Source organism: Equus asinus, chromosome 26, assembly GCF_041296235.1.
Source record: "Equus asinus isolate D_3611 breed Donkey chromosome 26, EquAss-T2T_v2, whole genome shotgun sequence".
NCBI lineage: Eukaryota > Metazoa > Chordata > Mammalia > Perissodactyla > Equidae > Equus > Equus asinus.
In genome coordinates, this window is record NC_091815.1 from 31,358,253 (window position 1) to 31,375,821 (window position 17,569).

The 17,569-nt window shown below is 57.4% G+C and overlaps 2 protein-coding genes across 7 annotated transcripts in view; one reads left to right on the forward strand and one right to left on the reverse strand.

Annotated features, from left to right (window-relative positions):
* The window catches only part of STRN4 (striatin 4), a 25,512-nt gene extending 19,362 nt beyond the window's left edge, over positions 1-6,150 (reverse strand). For 2 of the 5 annotated variants that reach the window (XM_070499093.1, XM_070499092.1), the window contains exon 1: positions 5,274-6,024. In XM_070499093.1, coding sequence (XP_070355194.1) covers positions 5,274-5,891 — 618 coding nt within the window. In that variant the 5' untranslated portion in view covers positions 5,892-6,024. Of the gene's footprint in view, positions 1-4,831; positions 5,053-5,273 lie in introns of those variants that run through there. The other 3 variants (XM_070499094.1, XM_070499096.1, XM_070499095.1) reach the window with 3 other exon arrangements.
* Positions 5,187-14,855, forward strand: FKRP (fukutin related protein). 2 transcript variants are annotated; one of them, XM_070499097.1, is made up of 3 exons: positions 5,187-5,221; positions 6,713-6,842; positions 10,981-14,855. In XM_070499097.1, exon 3 carries the CDS (start codon positions 11,020-11,022, stop codon positions 12,505-12,507), a length of 1,488 nt encoding a protein of 495 aa, XP_070355198.1. In that variant the 5' UTR covers positions 5,187-5,221; positions 6,713-6,842; positions 10,981-11,019; the 3' UTR covers positions 12,508-14,855. The 2 variants fall into 2 exon arrangements, with proteins under 2 accessions (XP_070355198.1, XP_044615239.2); XM_044759304.2 differs by lacking the exon at positions 5,187-5,221 and having other exon boundaries at positions 6,637-6,842.
* The last annotated feature ends 2,714 nt before the right edge of the window (positions 14,856-17,569 follow it).

Here is a 17,569-nt window from a genome sequence, read left to right on the forward strand (position 1 = left end):
GTGGGGGCAGAAAACGACACACCCTTCCTGGGGCAATCTGGCCACCTATATAAAAATGTAAAGGCACACTCCTTTTGTCCTGGCAGGTCCACTTCCAGGAATTTACCCTACAGGCATAACTTCAGTGTTGGGCTTCCTTTTGAAAAAATAAAATGGGATATACGCGCAATAATACGTAACAAATTATCATTCATTCATTGATTTACTCTACAAATATTTATTGAGCCCCAACTATGTGGCAAGAACAGTTGCAGACAGAGGATGCAGCCCTGAACAAGACGAGGTTTATATTCTAGAGGCGGGTGTGGGCCAGTGAACAAATAGATAAACGTCACTAGGTACGCTATCAAAAAGCAAACTCACCTGTCCACTGAGAGAATGGGACTTTCCCCATTTCCTAACACTTTTTTCTCTCTACGCTGTAAATCAACACACATATACATAAATACGAGGCCAGACAGGCAGACTCACATGGGACCAACATCTGGAGGCCTGAGTTGCTGTCGTTTGTGTACCTTAAATCTACTCTGTCCATGAGTCATTGTAGAAGGCGGGGGGAGGAAAAGGTCAGTCACCAGACACAGGCCCCAAGTCCCCTCCTCACGGCCCCCCTACCCTCCTGGGCCTGGGTTAGCGAGCTTCTGCTTCCTGGCGCCAGAAGCGCCTGCGGAGGGCCCCCCCCGTTGCTTACCACCCAACGTGGGGGACTGCCTGTGCCAGGCCAGGGACCAAGTGAGGCACTGGCGGGAGAAGGGAGACGATGTGTGCTCCCTGTCCCCACAGAGATCTCAGTCCAGCGCAAGAGACAGGCACGAGCAGCGACAGCTCCCATCCGATGTGACCAGAGCAGAGGATGTGATGGCAGGAGGGACACCCAACCCACCCTTGGAGTTAAGCAGGGCCAGTTTAGTGGAGACCTGCAGGCTGACTAGGAGGCGGCCAGGGCAGCGGAGTGTGCTACGGGCAGGGGACAGACACAGGGCTGCACGGGGTCTGAGGAACTCTAAAAAGGCCTGTATGGCCGCATCAGAACATGCAAAAGGGTCACTGGAGAAAGTGAGAGAAGGTGGCAGGGCCGACGACGGCCTGTGGATGATGCGAGTGAGTGTGACATTGCTCCTACGAGCAGAGGGGAAGCCAGGGAAGGCTTTGAAGCAAACGAGCGATGTCATCAGATGTGCAGGTCACAAAGGTTATTCCAGCTCCGAGGTGGAGAGCTGATGGCTGGTGAGGAGCGGGACAAAGCTGAGGCAGAGAGGAGAGTCCCAGAAACCCCAGGGAGAAACGACAGGGACCAGACTAGGACGGGGCAGAGGGGGACGAGTGGATTCAAGGTAAGAAAGAGGCGGGCGGGACTGATGCCACCCGGTGACCTTCCTGAGCGGGGGACGACTCAGCCCTCACACCCGCCCAGCCTCGCCTCCATCCTGCCACGGTACCAAGCCCGGCCCCCTCCTCCAAATTACAAAGCGAGAATCTCACTCGGCCCACTCGGCCCTGTTGTCCCAGTTCCTCTGGCAAAGAAGGAAGAAGAGAGATCAGGAAACATGTGGCCCAAGTGGCACAAGTCGGGGGAATCCCACTGCGAGGGGAAGTGGCGGTGGTCAGCCCCCACCGCCCCCCCCAACACTGCAGCTGCGGGGCCTGACCTGCAAGGCCCGGGTGGGCTGGCAGCTCAGTCTGGGATCTGGAAGTTGTCTCTGCACGTGCCTTCCCCCGCCGCTCCCTCCGGCCAGACTGTCAGAACACACACGCCCCCCAGGACTGTTCTGAGACACGGGTGCCACCTCTGCTCCGGCTGTTCCCTCTCTCCAGCCAGGCACCTCTCAAAGGCTCCCCGCGAGCCTCAGCATCTCGGCCCTCCCAGGAGCTGACGCCTCTGTGTCCCACGGCCGACCGTTCCGTCCCAGCCCCCAGGGAAGGGCTCCCATTCCCAGCCAGCCGAGCGTCTCCACGCTCCTCCTTCCCGAGCCCCCGCAGGTCCTGGCAGGTCCCCACGCATCCCGCCAGCCCCCTGTGAGGCTGGGAGCAGGCAGGGGCCAGTTCTACACCTCCGCTGCTGCCATCATACTTGTGGCAGCTCCCTGTCACTGCTCCTACATGAACGTCCAGTGGGGATTCCCCCAAGAGGTTCCTCCTGTCCACAAGCTCGCCTTCCCAGACGCGCCACAGATCACGGGCAGAGCCACACAACCAACCGCTCCACCTCCGTGGGAACTTGCAGAGTTCTCTGCAGCCTCCTGTGCAAACCAGCCTCCTGTTGGCCTGGAAGTTTCTGAAGGGCTGAGACCACATCGCCCGCTTCTCGGAATGCCCCCACCTGGCAAAGGCCTGCTTGTTAGCAGACCACATCTACGCCACCTCCCTGCGCCAATCTTTGGGTGCCTCCTGGCGGGACCCCACGAGGGCTGCCTTTCCGCCCGCACTGACGGGGCACTGACTGCACGGCGGTCCTGTGCCAGGAGCCACTGCACTCGGCGGTCTGGAGAAAAGGTACTCAGAGAGCATCCGGAAAATGTGACACAGTCGGGGCCTTAGGCGATCCCACCGGAGAAGTCACACCTCCGTTAGCACTAAGTGCTCCTGCAAAGGCGTGTAAAACGAGGTGCTGCTGATGAGGGTGCAAACGTGCAGCAACCCGGCAGACCCTTCTTATCACCATCTTATACATGCGTCTCCTCCTCTCCTCTGCTCCATCCTCACATGGAACATAAGATAAGGATACTCGTGGCAGCCGTTTCTGCTGGGGGAAAACCGGAAACAACCTAAAAGCCCACCAATAGAGATCAAACTAAAGGAGCCATGGTACAGACACCCAGTGGAACGCAGTCATCAAAAGTAACGAAAAGAGCTCTCTGTGTGATGTCAAAGGAACACCAAGACACGTGAGTATGTGAAAAAGTCGCAAAATGATACAGACGACGTGATCTGCTATATTACACACACAGCAGAAGCACTTCATGGCAGCGAGGTTGGGGAGGAGAGCCGGAGAGAAGAGCAGGTAAGGGACAGACAGGGATTTCTCCTGTTAGCTCATAAATGTACATGTACACACAAACACACTTCCGGGATCTCCGAATTCTCCCTACTGTCACAGAACAAAAGAAAACAAAAGTACAAAGCAAAGGATGCCGGAGCCCAGACAAGGAGAGTCCAACTGGGTGCCATTCACGAGTTTTCTCTCAAACTCCCAGAAAGGCCACTAAGTGAGAATAACACACGTCTTTTCTCTCGTTAGTCTCACAGATGAGGTGTGTGGTGGCTGCCGTAGGGCGCACCAGCGTGAAGTCTGAGAGCCAGATTCAACCCGAGGTCTGCCATGTCTGTGTGGATGACCCCGGGGAGGCCACTGAGCATCCTGGAACAGTCTGCTCATCTGTACTGGGCGGCAGAGAGGCAGAGAGTGGGGGCTTGAAAGTCCCCAGACCAGCCCCGCCCCACATGGGCTGTGATCCCAGGTAGATCACGGACCATCTCAAAGTCTCTGTCACCTCTTCTGATAATCAAAAAAAAAAAAAGGAGGGGGGCATATTACTCACCTTTCCAGAATGTGGCAAGGATTAAATGATACCCTGTATCTAAAGCACTCAATCCAGGGCCTGGCACATAATTCGGGCTCAATAAATAGCAGCTGCTAGCATTTTTGCTGAGAGGGCAATGACATTGGCGCTGCCCACATAAAGGGGTATTGAGAAGCTCTGATGAGATGTACCCTGGGAAAGAGCTCCGGAAGTAGAGAGCGGACGCAAAAGCGACAGGCACTTACATAAGGATTCCTCTCCCACCCCAAGCCCAAGCCTCAGCTGCCACCCCGCTAAGATCCCTCCCCGGAGGGGGAAACTGCGGAATCTTCTCTTTATTCTTCCTATACACAAAGTCCTAGTCAGATATTTATTTCAGTCCCCAACTCACCCAGCTAGGAAACAGCAAATCAGAAGGGGACAGACGGGCTGTGAGAAGCAGGTCCTGACTGGTGCTAGTAAAACCCCAGCCCGGAACCCTCAGACTCCTCGCTGCCCATCCCTGGACCCCTTAAACTCTCACGACTCTGATGCTCAGGCTCCTCCAGCAAATGTCTGCCAAGGCAGCCACACTTCTCAAGGTCACAAAACCCAGCCCCGCTCCTTAGACTTTCCCAAACATCACCCCACGGCACATTCATCTTCCAAGCTACTCCACGAACCATGAGGTCCTTTCCTGGAAAGTTCCACAAACACATTACCTCCCCTCCCCTCCCCCCCACACGGTCCTTGCGAGATGCTTTCCTCCCACTGCCGTCCCGCTCTGCAAAATGCTGCCCCTGCCAGCCTCCAGGTACCCCCGGCTTCCTCCTCACCGTCCCCATCCCACGGTGGACATGCCTGACCCCTCGCACTCCAGTTCAGGGTCCCACCTGACGTCCAACACACACCCCCATCTCAGGGCTGCAGCCCCCACTCCTCCGCACCCCCAAACCGGAGTCCCCGCTCTCCAGCTCTCCCACCCAGGCTCCCGGGGCAAGTCGTGGCCCTGTCCGCACTTCCAGCCCGGGGACCCCTCCCTGCCCTCGGTACCCACCCATGCCAGGGCTGTCCAAAGTTTCCTCCTCGGAAGGGAGGGCACACCCTTCCATCCTGGGGCCCCTCCAGACCCTCCGCTCTCCCCGAGTCCTCCCACAGCCATCTTTCAGTTCCTGTCTCCAAACGCTCCGAAACACACTCCTTCCCAGGCTCCCCGACTTCCTCTCCGGACTCAGGCCGGTTCGCCGCCCGGATCGGCTCTCGCTCTCGGCGGGTCCCCGACGCCCCCTATCTCCCACCTGGAGCCCATCGGGCTCCACCTCCAAGCGCACCTGGTGGGGGCCGGGGGCTGGTGTCCCGGCAATCGCCGAGCTTTCGCAGTCTCCAACTCCTTCTCCATCACCCGCCGACTCCTGCATGCCCCCCTCGACTCCTCCATCCCCCTTGGCTGAGTTCTCCGGGGCTCCCCCGGACATCCCTCTCCGGGACCCCCCGTCTGCCCGCCCACTCCCACTCCCACTCCCAGCCGCCGCCGATCCCCTTCGCCTTCTTCCGCTCGGCCCGGCCGGCCCCTCCCGCCCCGGGGCCCCTTCCGCCTCGAGCCGCCCCGGGGCCCCAGGGCCCCTCGGCCGGTCCTCACCCCTCCCGGGCCGCCGCGGCCCCCCGCCCCCCCGGCCGTCCCGGCGGCCATTGCTCCAAGATGGCGGCGGCGGCGGCGGCGGGTGAGGCCGGGCCGGACCGGGCGGGGGGTGGGGGTCCCGGGGCGGCGCCCACCTGCAGCTCGGCGCGCTCGGCCTCCCAGCGGGCCTTCTCGGCTTCGAAGCGCGCCCACTCGTGCTGGATAAAGTGCAGGATCCCGGGCAGGCTCAGCGGCTCCGGCCCCGCCGTGGGCCCGGGGCTGCCGCCGCCTCCCTTACCAGCCGGGCCGGGCCCGGGGGATGGGGCAGGGGCCGGGGCCGCCCCCGTCGGGCCGGGGCCCGCGCCGGAGCCGAGCGGGCGGCAGGAGGCGGCGGCGGCGGCGGCGACCGCGGCGGCCGCTCGCTCCTCCATCATGGAGGCCCCGGGGCCGGCCAGCGCGCCCGCCGTGCCTCGCGCGCCTGCGCGGCCGCGCCCCCCCTTGCGCGCGCCCGCCGGGGGCCTGGGGGGGCCGGGCACGGGGACGAGGCCGGGCGCGCGCCTCGCCCACCCGGGTCGACCCCGACGGCGCGTGCGCGCGCTGGGAGGGGGGCGGGAAGGGGCAGGGCGGGGACGCGCACCCCGGGCCCCGCGCGAGGGTCGCACCTGGGAAGAGCGGGACTTCGGAGGGGCCTGCTTCCTGCCCCCCTCCTCTCTCTTCACCCCAAAGAAAGACTCTAACCCTCTCCAGCCCCCAATCCCACTCTCCTCGACCATCACGCTTTGAGAGAAAGGGCGACACCGTGGGGAGGGGGTTCAGCAGTAGCCCCATCCTCTCTGATTCCTGGCCTGGGGCGGTTGTCATGGTAACCCTTCCCCAGCCTGGAACGCCCCCAGCCTCCCCTCCCCTCCACCTTTGTGGTTCTGGAGCCCCAAACCTCTCCTGTACCTGCGCCAGGAGGAGGTTGCTAAGGTAACCCAAGTCCCTGGCGGTCCTCCTGCCCCTCCCCTCATTGGTTACTATGACAACCTCACCTAGCACTCAGGTAAAAAGGGCCCCAGCCCCAAGGACACTGATGCTGAGGCAAATACCTCTTTCCTAGCCCCTCCCCCCAGCTACTCTGTTGGCATTACCATGGTAACCATCTCCCCCTTTCCCATCGTGGGAAAGTCCATAGACCAAACCAACCAGGTGTTTTTATTTAGAGGAGATGCTCTGCTGAGGAGTAGTTGCTATGGTTACAGGGCCTGGACCATCCCCAGGGAGGTGAGAAAGCGGCAAGGCCAAGCCCTGGTTACTATGGGAATGGGGGCAGTCTGCCTTCCAGTGACCCTTGGAACCAGGCCACCCACCAAAGTAGGGGATGCTTGATGGTTGTCTCAGGATAGAGTGTGTCCAGGGAAGGAGTTGTCATGGTAACACCTTCTGTCACTTCCAGCCCTACCTTTCTGGACACATTCATGAGAGAGGGATGGTTATAGGTTGCTATGAAAACTGACATCCTTCCCTCCCACTCCTAAGATGCTCCAGGTGGTGCCTGAGCTTGTCGGACTTCAGAAGAAATGATTCCCTGACCTTCTTATTGCCCCTTTTGTAGATAAGATGAAATTGTGCTCTATTGTGTGAAATTGGCTGATTTGGGGTTTCCTGGTTCTCCTTCCCTCAGCAGTGCAGCTGAGCGGGGCTGGAACCGCCCCCCTGGAGCTCCCCGGCCAGCAACCTAGGAGGTAAGAAGTCCCCCCGTGTCACCAGCACTCACGTCGAAACTGCCCTTTCCTTGTCCGCAAAGGCTTTCCCCCCTATGGCTCATTTTCTCTGCTTGTGACATGCTCATTCTATAGATGCAGCAACTGAGGCTCAGGCCAGGTGAACCCAGGCCTGAAGTGACTGGATCCACTTCCACTGTTTTGGGGGCAATGGAGAGACGGCTTAACTGTCCTCTTCTTCATTGATCACCTTTTCTCTATGATGCCCCCTGCTGGTGTCCTGCCCTCTCTAGAAGTTGTTTGTGTGGTTTTGTCTGTCTTCCTACCGCTGGCGGGCCTGCCCATGACTGCTTCCTTCATCGCGTGTCCCCAGAACACAGGGTCTAGAACAGAGAGCGCTCAGGAAACATCTGTTTGTTGAGTTAATGAGTTGGATAATGCATTCACGTGCCACATTCAGCTCTGAAAGCGCCCGTGAGGTTAGGGCTGGGGGAAAGCTCACTGAAGATGGACTGAGAATTGGGCTAAGTGGACCCAAGAGACACAGCAGTTTATTGGTTGAAAGCTCCACTCTGGAATCAGCTTCCTGGGTCAAATCCTGGACCCACTGCTTCCCAGCTGTGTGACCTTGAGCCAGTGACTTCACCTCTCTGTGCCTCAGTTTCCTCATCTTTACATGCGATCATAACCTGAAGATTAAACAAGTTAAGATGTGTAAAGTGCTTAGAACAGGGTCTGACACGTCATGAGCGGCTAGAATTGTTGACATTGTTATCATCCTATCGTGATTCAGAAAAACGTAGAGCATTCGGATCTTCAAAATCATCCTTTCTTCCATTTTTCCCCAGTGAAGAGGTTTTGAGCCCTTACAGTTGGGGAAGCCAAGACCGACCTTGTTAGGGTACTAGATGGTTCCCTTCTGTTCCTTCCCTGGTCCCCTCACCTCCTTGTCTGGCTATCATACCCACTGGTCTCTGATGCCCCTGCTGGGCACCTCCTGGCCCCGAGTCAGCCAGACAGAGCACAATGAGAGGGCCTGGGAGCGGAGACCTGGGTTCTGCCACCTGCCTCCTTTCTGTCCCTGCGCCACAGGCCCCCCATCTGAACAATTGGAGCCCCTCACCCATTCCGCAGAAAGTTATCGAGCATCTGCTGTGTGCCGGGCACGAGCTGTGCACTGGGCATCCAGCAGGGGACAAAAACAAGGAAACAATAAATAAGAAAGTAAAATCTACGTGATGACCAGTAGGGGAGAAAGATTGTGCAGGGACGGGCAGAGAAAGGGCGTGATAGGGAGGTGCATCTTTAAATAGGGGGGCCCAAGGAAGGCCTCACAGACAGGTGACATTGGAGGAAAGACCTGAAGGCCGTGGGGGGAGCCATGGGGATACCTGGGCACCCAGGCAGAGGGGACGGCGGCGCTGCGGCTGAGTGTCCTGGGTGTATGTGAAACATGGCCTTTGGTGGCCTGTGTGGCTGGGGCTGAGTGACCGAGTGCGAGAGGGTGGGGGACCAGGTGGGGCCTCAAGGGCCACCATCAAGGCCTTGGCTGTTCCTTCGAGTGAGTTCTGAGCCACAGAAGGGTTTGAGCAGACGGAGGACAGGATCTAATTCGAGTTTTAACCAGCTCCCTCGGGCCCTAGGGGATGAGAGTGGGGCAGGAAGATGGTCTCTTTAGAATCTTTAGAAGATTCTAATGCCGTCTAAGGGTCTCTTCTGTGCATCTGTGTGCCTGATTCTACGATTCTAAGATTTTTAAGACCCTGGAGGTTCTGTGGTTCCAAAGGTCCCTGTCCCCACAATAATGTGAGTTCCGTGGGCTCAGGGGTGTGTCTGTCTCTGTGTGTCGTGTGTCCACTGCTGTGTCCCCCGTGCCGAGAACAGTGCCTGGCAGGTTGTAGGAGCTCCACAAATAGACCCTGAAGGACTGAAGGAAGCAGGACTTGATCTCAGGTCCAGAAGGCAATTCTAAGGTCTAAAGATTAACAAGATGCTCTTAAAGTGCAACTCCGCTTCTCAAGTGCCGGCCGAGCTGGGTCGGAGAAGGGCGGGCAGGACTGGGATGGGTGAGGAGGGGTGGAGGGCATTCCTGGTAGGAGAGAAAGGAGGCGGGAGGACCAGGACAGGGTCCAGGCACATGGCCATGGTGCGGAGTGTGGCTCCGGGCCCTGAGTGGGCTCTGCCGACGCACAAACCCTGCCCCTGGCTGTCCTCTGCTCGCCGGGTGCATTTTCAGTGCCCAGCTGTGTGCCAGGAACACAGCGGTGATCGAGACAGCCCTGGCTCTACCCTCCCAGACCTCACAGTCTAGCGGGGCGGGCAAACCCATCCCCAGACGGTGCTGCCCCAGAATGGGCAGGGCTGGAACATGGCAGCCTAGGGGCTTCGAGAGCCCAGAGGGGACTTGTGACCTAACCTGGGGCTCAGGGAAGGCTTCCTGAAGGAGGGGCCATCTGTGCCGAGGCCTGAAGCATGAATAGGAGTCCTCCAGGAGAAAAAAGGCACAGGGAAAAGGGGTGTTTGAGAGGAGACTCTTCCACGCAGAAGGAACAGAATATGCAAAGGCTTAAAATAAGACCTGTTGGAGGAACAGTCCACAGTGGCTTGGGCATAGAGTTTGAGGAGGCATGGCTGGAGATGGGGCTGGAATGGTGGGCGGGCAAGGGCCAGGTCACACAAGGCCTTATGGGATGTTGCAAGAAACGTAAACTTCCTCCCCAGGGCACTGGGGAGCCATGGCAGGTTCTAAGCAGTGGGGGGAGAGGTCAGATTTGTGCTTTATGAAGACTTCTCTGGCTGCCATGAGGAGGGGACTTGGTCTGGAGACCAGGGGAAGGCTGAGTGGGGATCTGGGTGAACCCAGGTTGAGGGGGGAGCTGTGGGAATGGGGAGGAGGGGTCAGCAGTATTGAGGGACTAGGAAGATCAGCTGGGTCTCTGCTGTCCCCCTCCCTGGAAGGATAGAAACCTATGAAAATCCTTCAGGGGGAAGCTTTTTTTGAGTGTCTGCTCAGAGCCCAGACAGAGTTAGTTACACTTACTGTGCTGGAGACCAGCCAAATCTCCACGTTGTGGGGGGACAGGGAGACAGCGCCATCTGGGGGTTGCTTAGGAGGGTGGCCAATGAAGGGGGGGCGTGTCCCAGGGCCGGCAGCCTTTTTGATGCAGTCCAGTCCACTTTAAAAAAATTGTTTTTAATTGTGGTAAAATACACATAATAAAATCTATCATCTTAATTTTAAGTAGATAGTTCAGTGGCGTTAAGTGGATTCACGTTATGGCGCAACCAATCTCCAGAACTTTTTCCTCTTGCAAAATTGGAACTCTGTACCAATTAAACTACAACTCCCCATTTCCCCCTCCCCCAGCCCCTGGCCACCACCATTCCACTTTCTGTCGCTGTAAGTTTGACCCATTCCATTAAAAAAAAAAAAGAATTAGTGGCCAACACTAAGAACTGGGAGAATTGTAAGGCAAGAAAACATTTCTGGCTTTTCTTGCAAAGCCAAAATGATCCAGCTGACCATCAGGAAAGAGGTGGCCAGAGGCACAGGGTCTGAGGAAGTGGGAAGGGACAGCAGAGGAGGGTTTGGTGGCCAGGCTGAGGCTGCAGCATCCCGTGGCCCTGGGGCCAGGCCAGGGGGGAGGGGAGGTCAGGGGAGTGGTAGAGCAGAAGGTGCAGGTTGGGTCTGGGGCCGGGGCTGGTGCGTCTATAAGGGAAGCGGAATCTGGGTGAGCAGTTGACAGCGAGTAGAGGGGTGGGACTGCTCAAGAAGGGGAGGTGGTTCATTTGATAAAAATTTACTAACACCTGGTGGGTACCTGGCTCTGTGCTGGGCCCCCTTGGGGACCTAGCAGTGACCAAGACAGGCTCAGGACCTGCCCTCATGGGTCTCACAATGCAGTGGGAGGACACAGACCGGTCCCTATTCGGTATGACTTAGAGTGGTTGGGCCAGGGTGGGGGAACCCAGGGGACCGAAGGAGCCCAGAGCGGGTGTGTGACCCAGCCTGGGAAGTCAAGGAGGGCTTCCTGGAAGAGGGGAAGTCAGAGCTGAAGCCAGATAGGGAAAGGGCTGGGAGAGAGGGCAAGGCTGAGGATGGGGCGGGACGGGGGTCTGACAACCAGCCCCACCTCGCCTCTCATTTCCCCCTCTCCAGGATGCCCTGGAGGTCCAGCTAGGGCCTGACTTCGGCCCCATGCGGCTCACGCGCTGCCAGGCTGCCCTGGCGGCCGCCATCACCCTTAACCTCCTGGTCCTCTTCTACGTCTCGTGGCTGCAGCAGCAGCCCAGGAACTTCCGGGCCCGGGGGCCCCGCCGTGGATCCACCACCGGCCCCCGCGTCACCATCCTGGTGCGGGAGTTCGAGGCCTTCGACAACGCGGTGCCCGAGCTGGTGGACTCGTTCCTGCAGCAGGACCCAGGCCAGCCAGTGGTGGTGGCAGCCGACACGCTCCCCTACCCGCCCCTGGCCCTGCCGCGCATCCCCAACGTTCGCCTGGCGCTGCTCCAGCCCGCGCTGGACCGGCCGGCCGCGGCCTCGCGCCCCGAGACCTACGTGGCCACCGAGTTCGTGGCGCTGGTGCCCGACGGGGCGAGGGCCGACGCACCGGGCCAGCTGGAGCGCATGGTGGAGATGCTCCGGGCGGGAGGCGCACGCCTGGTGGCCGCCCCGGTCGCCTCGGCCAACCCTGCCCGGTGCCTGGCCCTGAACGTCAGCCTGCGGGAGTGGACGGCCCGCTACGGCCCGGCCCCCGCCGCGCCCCGCTGCGACGCCCTGGACGGGGATGCCGTGGTGCTGCTGCGCGCCCGCGACCTCTTCAACCTCTCGGCTCCCCTGGCGCGGCCGGTGAGCACGGGCCTCTTCCTGCAGACCGCCCTGCGCGGCTGGCCGGTACAGCTGTTGGACGTGCCCTTCCCGGCGGCGCGCCAGCCCCCGCTGGCCACGGCCCACGCGCGCTGGAAGGCGGAGCGCGAGGCGCGCGCGCGGCGGGCGGCTCTGCTGCGGGCGCTGGGCATCCGCCTGGTGCGCTGGGAGGGCGGGCGGCTCGAGTGGTTCGGCTGCAGCAAGGAGACCCCGCGCTGCTTCGGGACGGTGGTGGGCGACACGCCGGCCTACCTGTACGAGGAGCGCTGGACGCCCCCGTGCTGCCTGCGTGCGCTCCGGGAGACCGCGCGCTACGTGGTGGGCGTGCTGGAGGCGGCGGGCGTGCGCTACTGGCTGGAGGGCGGCTCGCTGCTGGGGGCGGCCCGCCACGGCGACATCATCCCGTGGGACTACGACGTGGACCTGGGCATCTACCTGGAGGACGTGGGCAACTGCGAGCAGCTGCGGGGCGCCGAGGCGGGCTCGGTGGTGGACGAGCGCGGCTTCGTGTGGGAGAAGGCGGTGGAGGGCGACTTCTTCCGCGTGCAGTACAGCGAGAGCAACCACCTGCACGTGGACCTGTGGCCCTTCTACCCCCGCAACGGGGTCATGACTAAGGACACGTGGCTGGACCACCGGCAGGACGTCGAGTTCCCCGAACACTTCCTGCAGCCTCTCGTGCCCCTGCCCTTTGCCGGCTTCGTGGCGCAGGCGCCCAACAACTACCGCCGCTTCCTGGAGCTCAAGTTCGGCCCCGGGGTCATCGAGAACCCCGAGTACCCCAACCCCGCGCTCCTGAGTCTGGCAGGAGGCGGCTGAAGCCCTGCCCCCCGCGCCCGCGCTCAGGGGAACATTCGGGCACGGGGAGCTGTCCTTTGTCTCGGTGCCGCCGGCGCTTGATGGGCGGCGCAGGGATGCCAGGCCGCCCTGCAGGGCCCAGCACAGTCCGGACATCAGAGACGTGCCCTACTCAAGATTTCCAAGAACCCGGGCTCCCGGGCTGGGACAGAGTTTTGGAAAGAGAGAGAGAAAGAGTGTAGGTTCTGGGGCCCTCCTGTCGCGAATGAGACCCCGGCTCTCCCACTTACTAGGTACCTGGGCCTGGGCGAGGGTCCCAGTTTCTCTGTGCCTCAGTTTCCTCCAGGATTCAGTGAGTACCCTCCGTGTCTGGCGCGGAACGAGCCTCAGGACACCTGGCTGCTGGGGTCGCTTGTGCCACTAGAGGCCGCCCTTGTGCTACCGTGGGGACCTGCGTTCCGTCGCTGCCGCGTCTGGAGCCCTTGGTGGCCCGGGACAGGGTGACGATCTCCTTGATCTGCCTTCTGCCAGTTCTTCCAGAACGCGGCCTCCCCCCGTCATGGGAGAGCTGCGGGGTGCATGCTGCGCTTAACCCCATCTTGCCCGGGAGGAAAGAGGCTCGGAGCTCTGCGGTGCTGCTGGGGAGAAGAACCGAGTTGGGATCCCGGCTCCGCTCCTTGGCTGTGTGACCTCGTTATTTTAGCTCTCTACACCCGTTTCCCCACTTGCAAGGCGGGGTACCCCATAACCATAGCTCACGTTTACTGAGCACCGACTGTATACCATTCGTCCTTCTCAGTGTTTCACACGGATTAACCGATCCCACACCTCGACCCTCCAAGGGGAGGGGCTGCTCTTATTTGCATTTTGCTGGTGAGGAAACTGAGGCCAGCATGGTGAAGTCGCTTGCTGAAGGTCAGACAGCTTAGGAAGTGGCAGCGTGGGGGCTTGAACCCCGGGTGGCCGTGGAGCCCACATGAAGCCGCCCAGTCTGCCCCTGTCTAGTAAGGGTAGGGGGCCTCCGGGACCAGGGCGGGCAGCCTTCCTAGTGTAGTCATGCACCTGAGAGTAAATAGCCTTTGGGCATGAGCCCTCAGGATGTGTGTTTATTTATAAATTATATCCAGGTACTACTGTCATTCTGTATATTAGTAATAAGGCTTAAATTATTCCATTTTTAAAATAAAGATAAATAGGGTTTTGTCTGCTCGCCTCGTCCCAGTGGCTTGTCCTGCACAGCCCCCCCTCCATAGTGGGCGGGGCCTGGGGTCAGACCCCAGCGCTGCCGCCTCCTCCGCTGTGGGCGGGGGCCACCGTGACTCTCCTCTGCACCCCTGCTTCCAACCTGGGAAATGGAGGTGGTGGTGGCCCTCACCCCGCAGGCTGCTGGGAGGCGCTTGAGTGGTGAAGGGGTCCGAGTCAGGGCTGGGTTTGGCTCCTGGCTCCGCCGCTTACTTTCTTTGTGACCTTAGGCAAGTGGCTGCTTCTCTGAAACTCTAGATTGGGGCTGGGGTGGGGTGGTGATATTGCAAAAGGGTAAAACCCTCATGGGGAGGGGGCTTCACAGGCCAGCGAGACAAGAAAGAAGAGAACTTAGCCCAATTTCCTGAGACTCAGACGTCCACAGCCAGACCTCATAACCCAGCCTCTGTTTTTAACCACTGGACCCGCAAATGGCTCACAAAGAGACTGTTGTTGGCTTCCCATGGAACATTCTGGAAGCATATAGGGACAATTTGGCTTATCGCTGTGATCGGGCGGTGCTTCTGGCTCTTGGAAGGCGTGGCCCAGGGATGGAGATGTCTTATGCCATATGCCACGTTGCTTGTCACATACAGTTTTAAAATGTCCCATCAGACATTCACGAAGGACAGATGATGTCCAAAATATTTTGCAACTGGTAAAGTCATAGAAATTAACAGAATCACTATAGAGATCAAATTTTTAAAATATCTTTTTTCTCTAAATAATCAAGATGACCTATCTTGATATACCTATTTCTTTAAATTGTTTGCCAAGAACAGAAGTTGAAGCTCAAATCAATCTCAAATTATCGTCATGTTTTTATTTAGAAATTGTGTGATTTCTTGAGTGACACAGCTGTATATATGTATGTGTGTATATATATAAACATAAAATAACCTATGATATATTTATTTATTTATTTAAAATAACTCTGCCTGAGCTGTGATTTGATAAGAGAACCACATCCAGTGCTTCTAGCAACTTCCCATTAACTTGAGAACCAGTGGGTGACGTGGGATCTCAACAGATAACTCATCTAAGCATCAACCACAGTTCTGTTTTCTCCTCTCTTCGCTGTTCTAAACTGACAGCAATTACATTAAAAACTTTCCTAGCCCTTGTAAGACTGTCTGATAATTTCGTGTATTCAACCTTTATTATCGACTAAGTAATGATATGACACAAAACCCATGGCCACGATGAACTTGAACTAATGCTTTTATATTAGAATACGTGTTATTGAATTTCACCGCTTTCTCAATTAGCCTTGCACTATTAACCAGCTGGAAGAGAAGGGTTTCAGTGTTTTACCCACCAGCACGTCCATACTAGTGCACGCTGACTAAATTGTAGCCTTGCTTGGAAAAACCGGGGTAAGAATTATCAGCATCCAGAACCTAGCTCTCTCTTCGCGCAAATACAAAGTCCTTTTGATAAAGTTTTAATAGGTTCTGAATTTTCCAGGAAGTGCAACTACCATGTAAAATGAGGGAAGCTGGTGTCATGTTTCGTTCGAAACTTGACCAAGGATTGTCAACAATTTCAGAAGACCACGTTCTGTACGGCTCTCGGTAGCCGGACACTGACACCACGTGTCCCCCTCTGTGGGGAGCTGCTGACGTTACAGGTGTAAGGGTCTGGATTTCTAGGTTCTGGGAAGTGGCTCCCCACATTAGCATGTTGAAGTGCATGTTATAAATGATTTTTGTTGTTGTTGAGGAAGATTAGCCCTGAGCTAACCTCTGCTGCCAATCCTCCTCTTTTTGCTGAGGAAGACTGGCCCTGAGCTAACATCCATGCCCATCTTCCTCTACTTTATATGTGGAATGCCTACCACAGCATGGCTTGCCAAGTGGTGCCATGTCCGCACCCAGGATCCAAACCAGTGAACCCCAGGCTGCCAAAGCAGGACGTGCGCACTTAACCACTGTGCCACCGGGCCAGCCCCTAAACGATGATCCTTTTAGTTCTCCTTTTTATTACAGTTTGGGCAATATAGAGATTGTTGTTAAAATCATGTGCAGGTGGGTTATATTATCTGTGAACTTCGTTTCAGGAGCCAAGAGGACTCCCAGAGCTGACACTCAAGCCAGCACGTGCCCTGGTGTGGCCATGCCGGTGGTTAAAACATGCAAGCATTCACTTAGGGACTGTTCACCTGTTGGTAAAGGGTCGCAGCCGTGAGCCCCCTATTATTACCCTCCTGGCTCTCCCTGGGGAGCCCCCTGACCCAGCAGCCAGGGGGTTAACCCTGGGCGCAGTGGGAGGGAAAGGGGCTCATGACCCAGATGCTGTTTGATGGCCCACTGCAGTTACCAAGCAGTAAATATTTTGTGTGTCGCTCTGAGCATTACAAAATATTTACTATGCGAAGTGGCCCCGAAAGACTTGCCTACAAATGCACCTCTATGCACAATAGCTCCAAACTGGAAACCACCTAGTGGCCATTACCAGGCGAGTTAAACACACTGTGGTACATCCAGACAGTGGAATACTCCTTGGTGATAAAAAGCAAAAAAGGTGGGGCCGGCCAGTGGCGTAGTGGTTAAGTTTGCGCTCCACTTTGGTGGCCTGGGGTTCGCAGGTTCGGATCCCGGGTGCAGACCTACACACTGCTCATCAAGCCATGTTGCGGCAACATCCTGCATACAAAATAGAGGAAGATTGGCACAGATGTCAGCTCAGGGCCAATCTTTCTCACCAAAAGTAAATAAATAAATAAGGAATGAACTACTGATTTGTGCAAAAATATGACTAAATTTCAAAAGCGTGATGCTAAGTAAAAGAAGGCAAATGCAAAAATCTACATACTATGGGATTCCACTAATGTGGAATTCTAGAAGAGAAAGAACTAACCCGTAGTGACCAAAAGCAGACAGTGGTTGCCTGGGCCTGGGGGTGGAGGGAGGGAGGGACAGCAAAGGAGCACGAGGAAATTAGGGGCGGTGGGAGCCTCGTGCACCTTGATGTGGTGGTGGTTTTCCACAAGCGTGTGCATCTCTCAAAATTCTTCCAGTCGTCTACTTTCATGGAATACAGTGTATTGTATGTAGATGATGCCTCAATAAGATTGGGCCCCAATAAGGCTGACGGCGGGCAGAGCCCAACAGGACTAGAGACATTGATCCATTTCCAGGAGAGACAAAACTGAGTCATTACCTGCCTGCCTCCCATACTGGAACCCGGGCCCAAGCCCAATCCAGGGCCAGCCTGAGCCCGCCCTTGCAAGCCGGCCTCCTTGGAAGGAGCCAGAAGGGTGTCCCAGTAACAGGAGTGGATGGGGCACTGGGGAAAGGGAGAGAGAGGGAGCGGGGAGCTGGGCCCCAGGGAGTGGCCATGCAGGTGCTTTTTCTGCTGATATAAACCTTCACCAGTGGCCTTGGGGTGAGGCGTATCAGGGCCATTGTTGCCAGAGGCCTTGGGGTGAGGCATATCAGGGCCATTGTCACTCTTGCCAAGGTCATATAGCTGGCAGGTAGCAGAAGTGAAATCCAACCCAGGGTAACAGCCTCTCATGCCCAAGCAGGTCTGGGCCGAAGCCCAGTTCATTCACTCTGCAGATGCTTATTGTGTACCTACTGTGCGCCAGGCCCTCTGCAGTGCTCTGGGTATGCAGCAGTGACCGGGACAAAGGTGGCTTCCTCATGGGATGCACATCCCAGTCGGGACCAAGTGTGGGAGCCCCTTAAGCCCTTGGCCACAGTGGGGAGGTTTGAGATGGCTCCAGTCTTTCTATAGGACCTGGATCCGTGTTTTAGGCAAATTAGTGGCATGTGCCCAGCAAATTTAAAAAGAAGAATAAGAAAAAAAATGAGTAAGTACTTTTTGGTGGAAATTG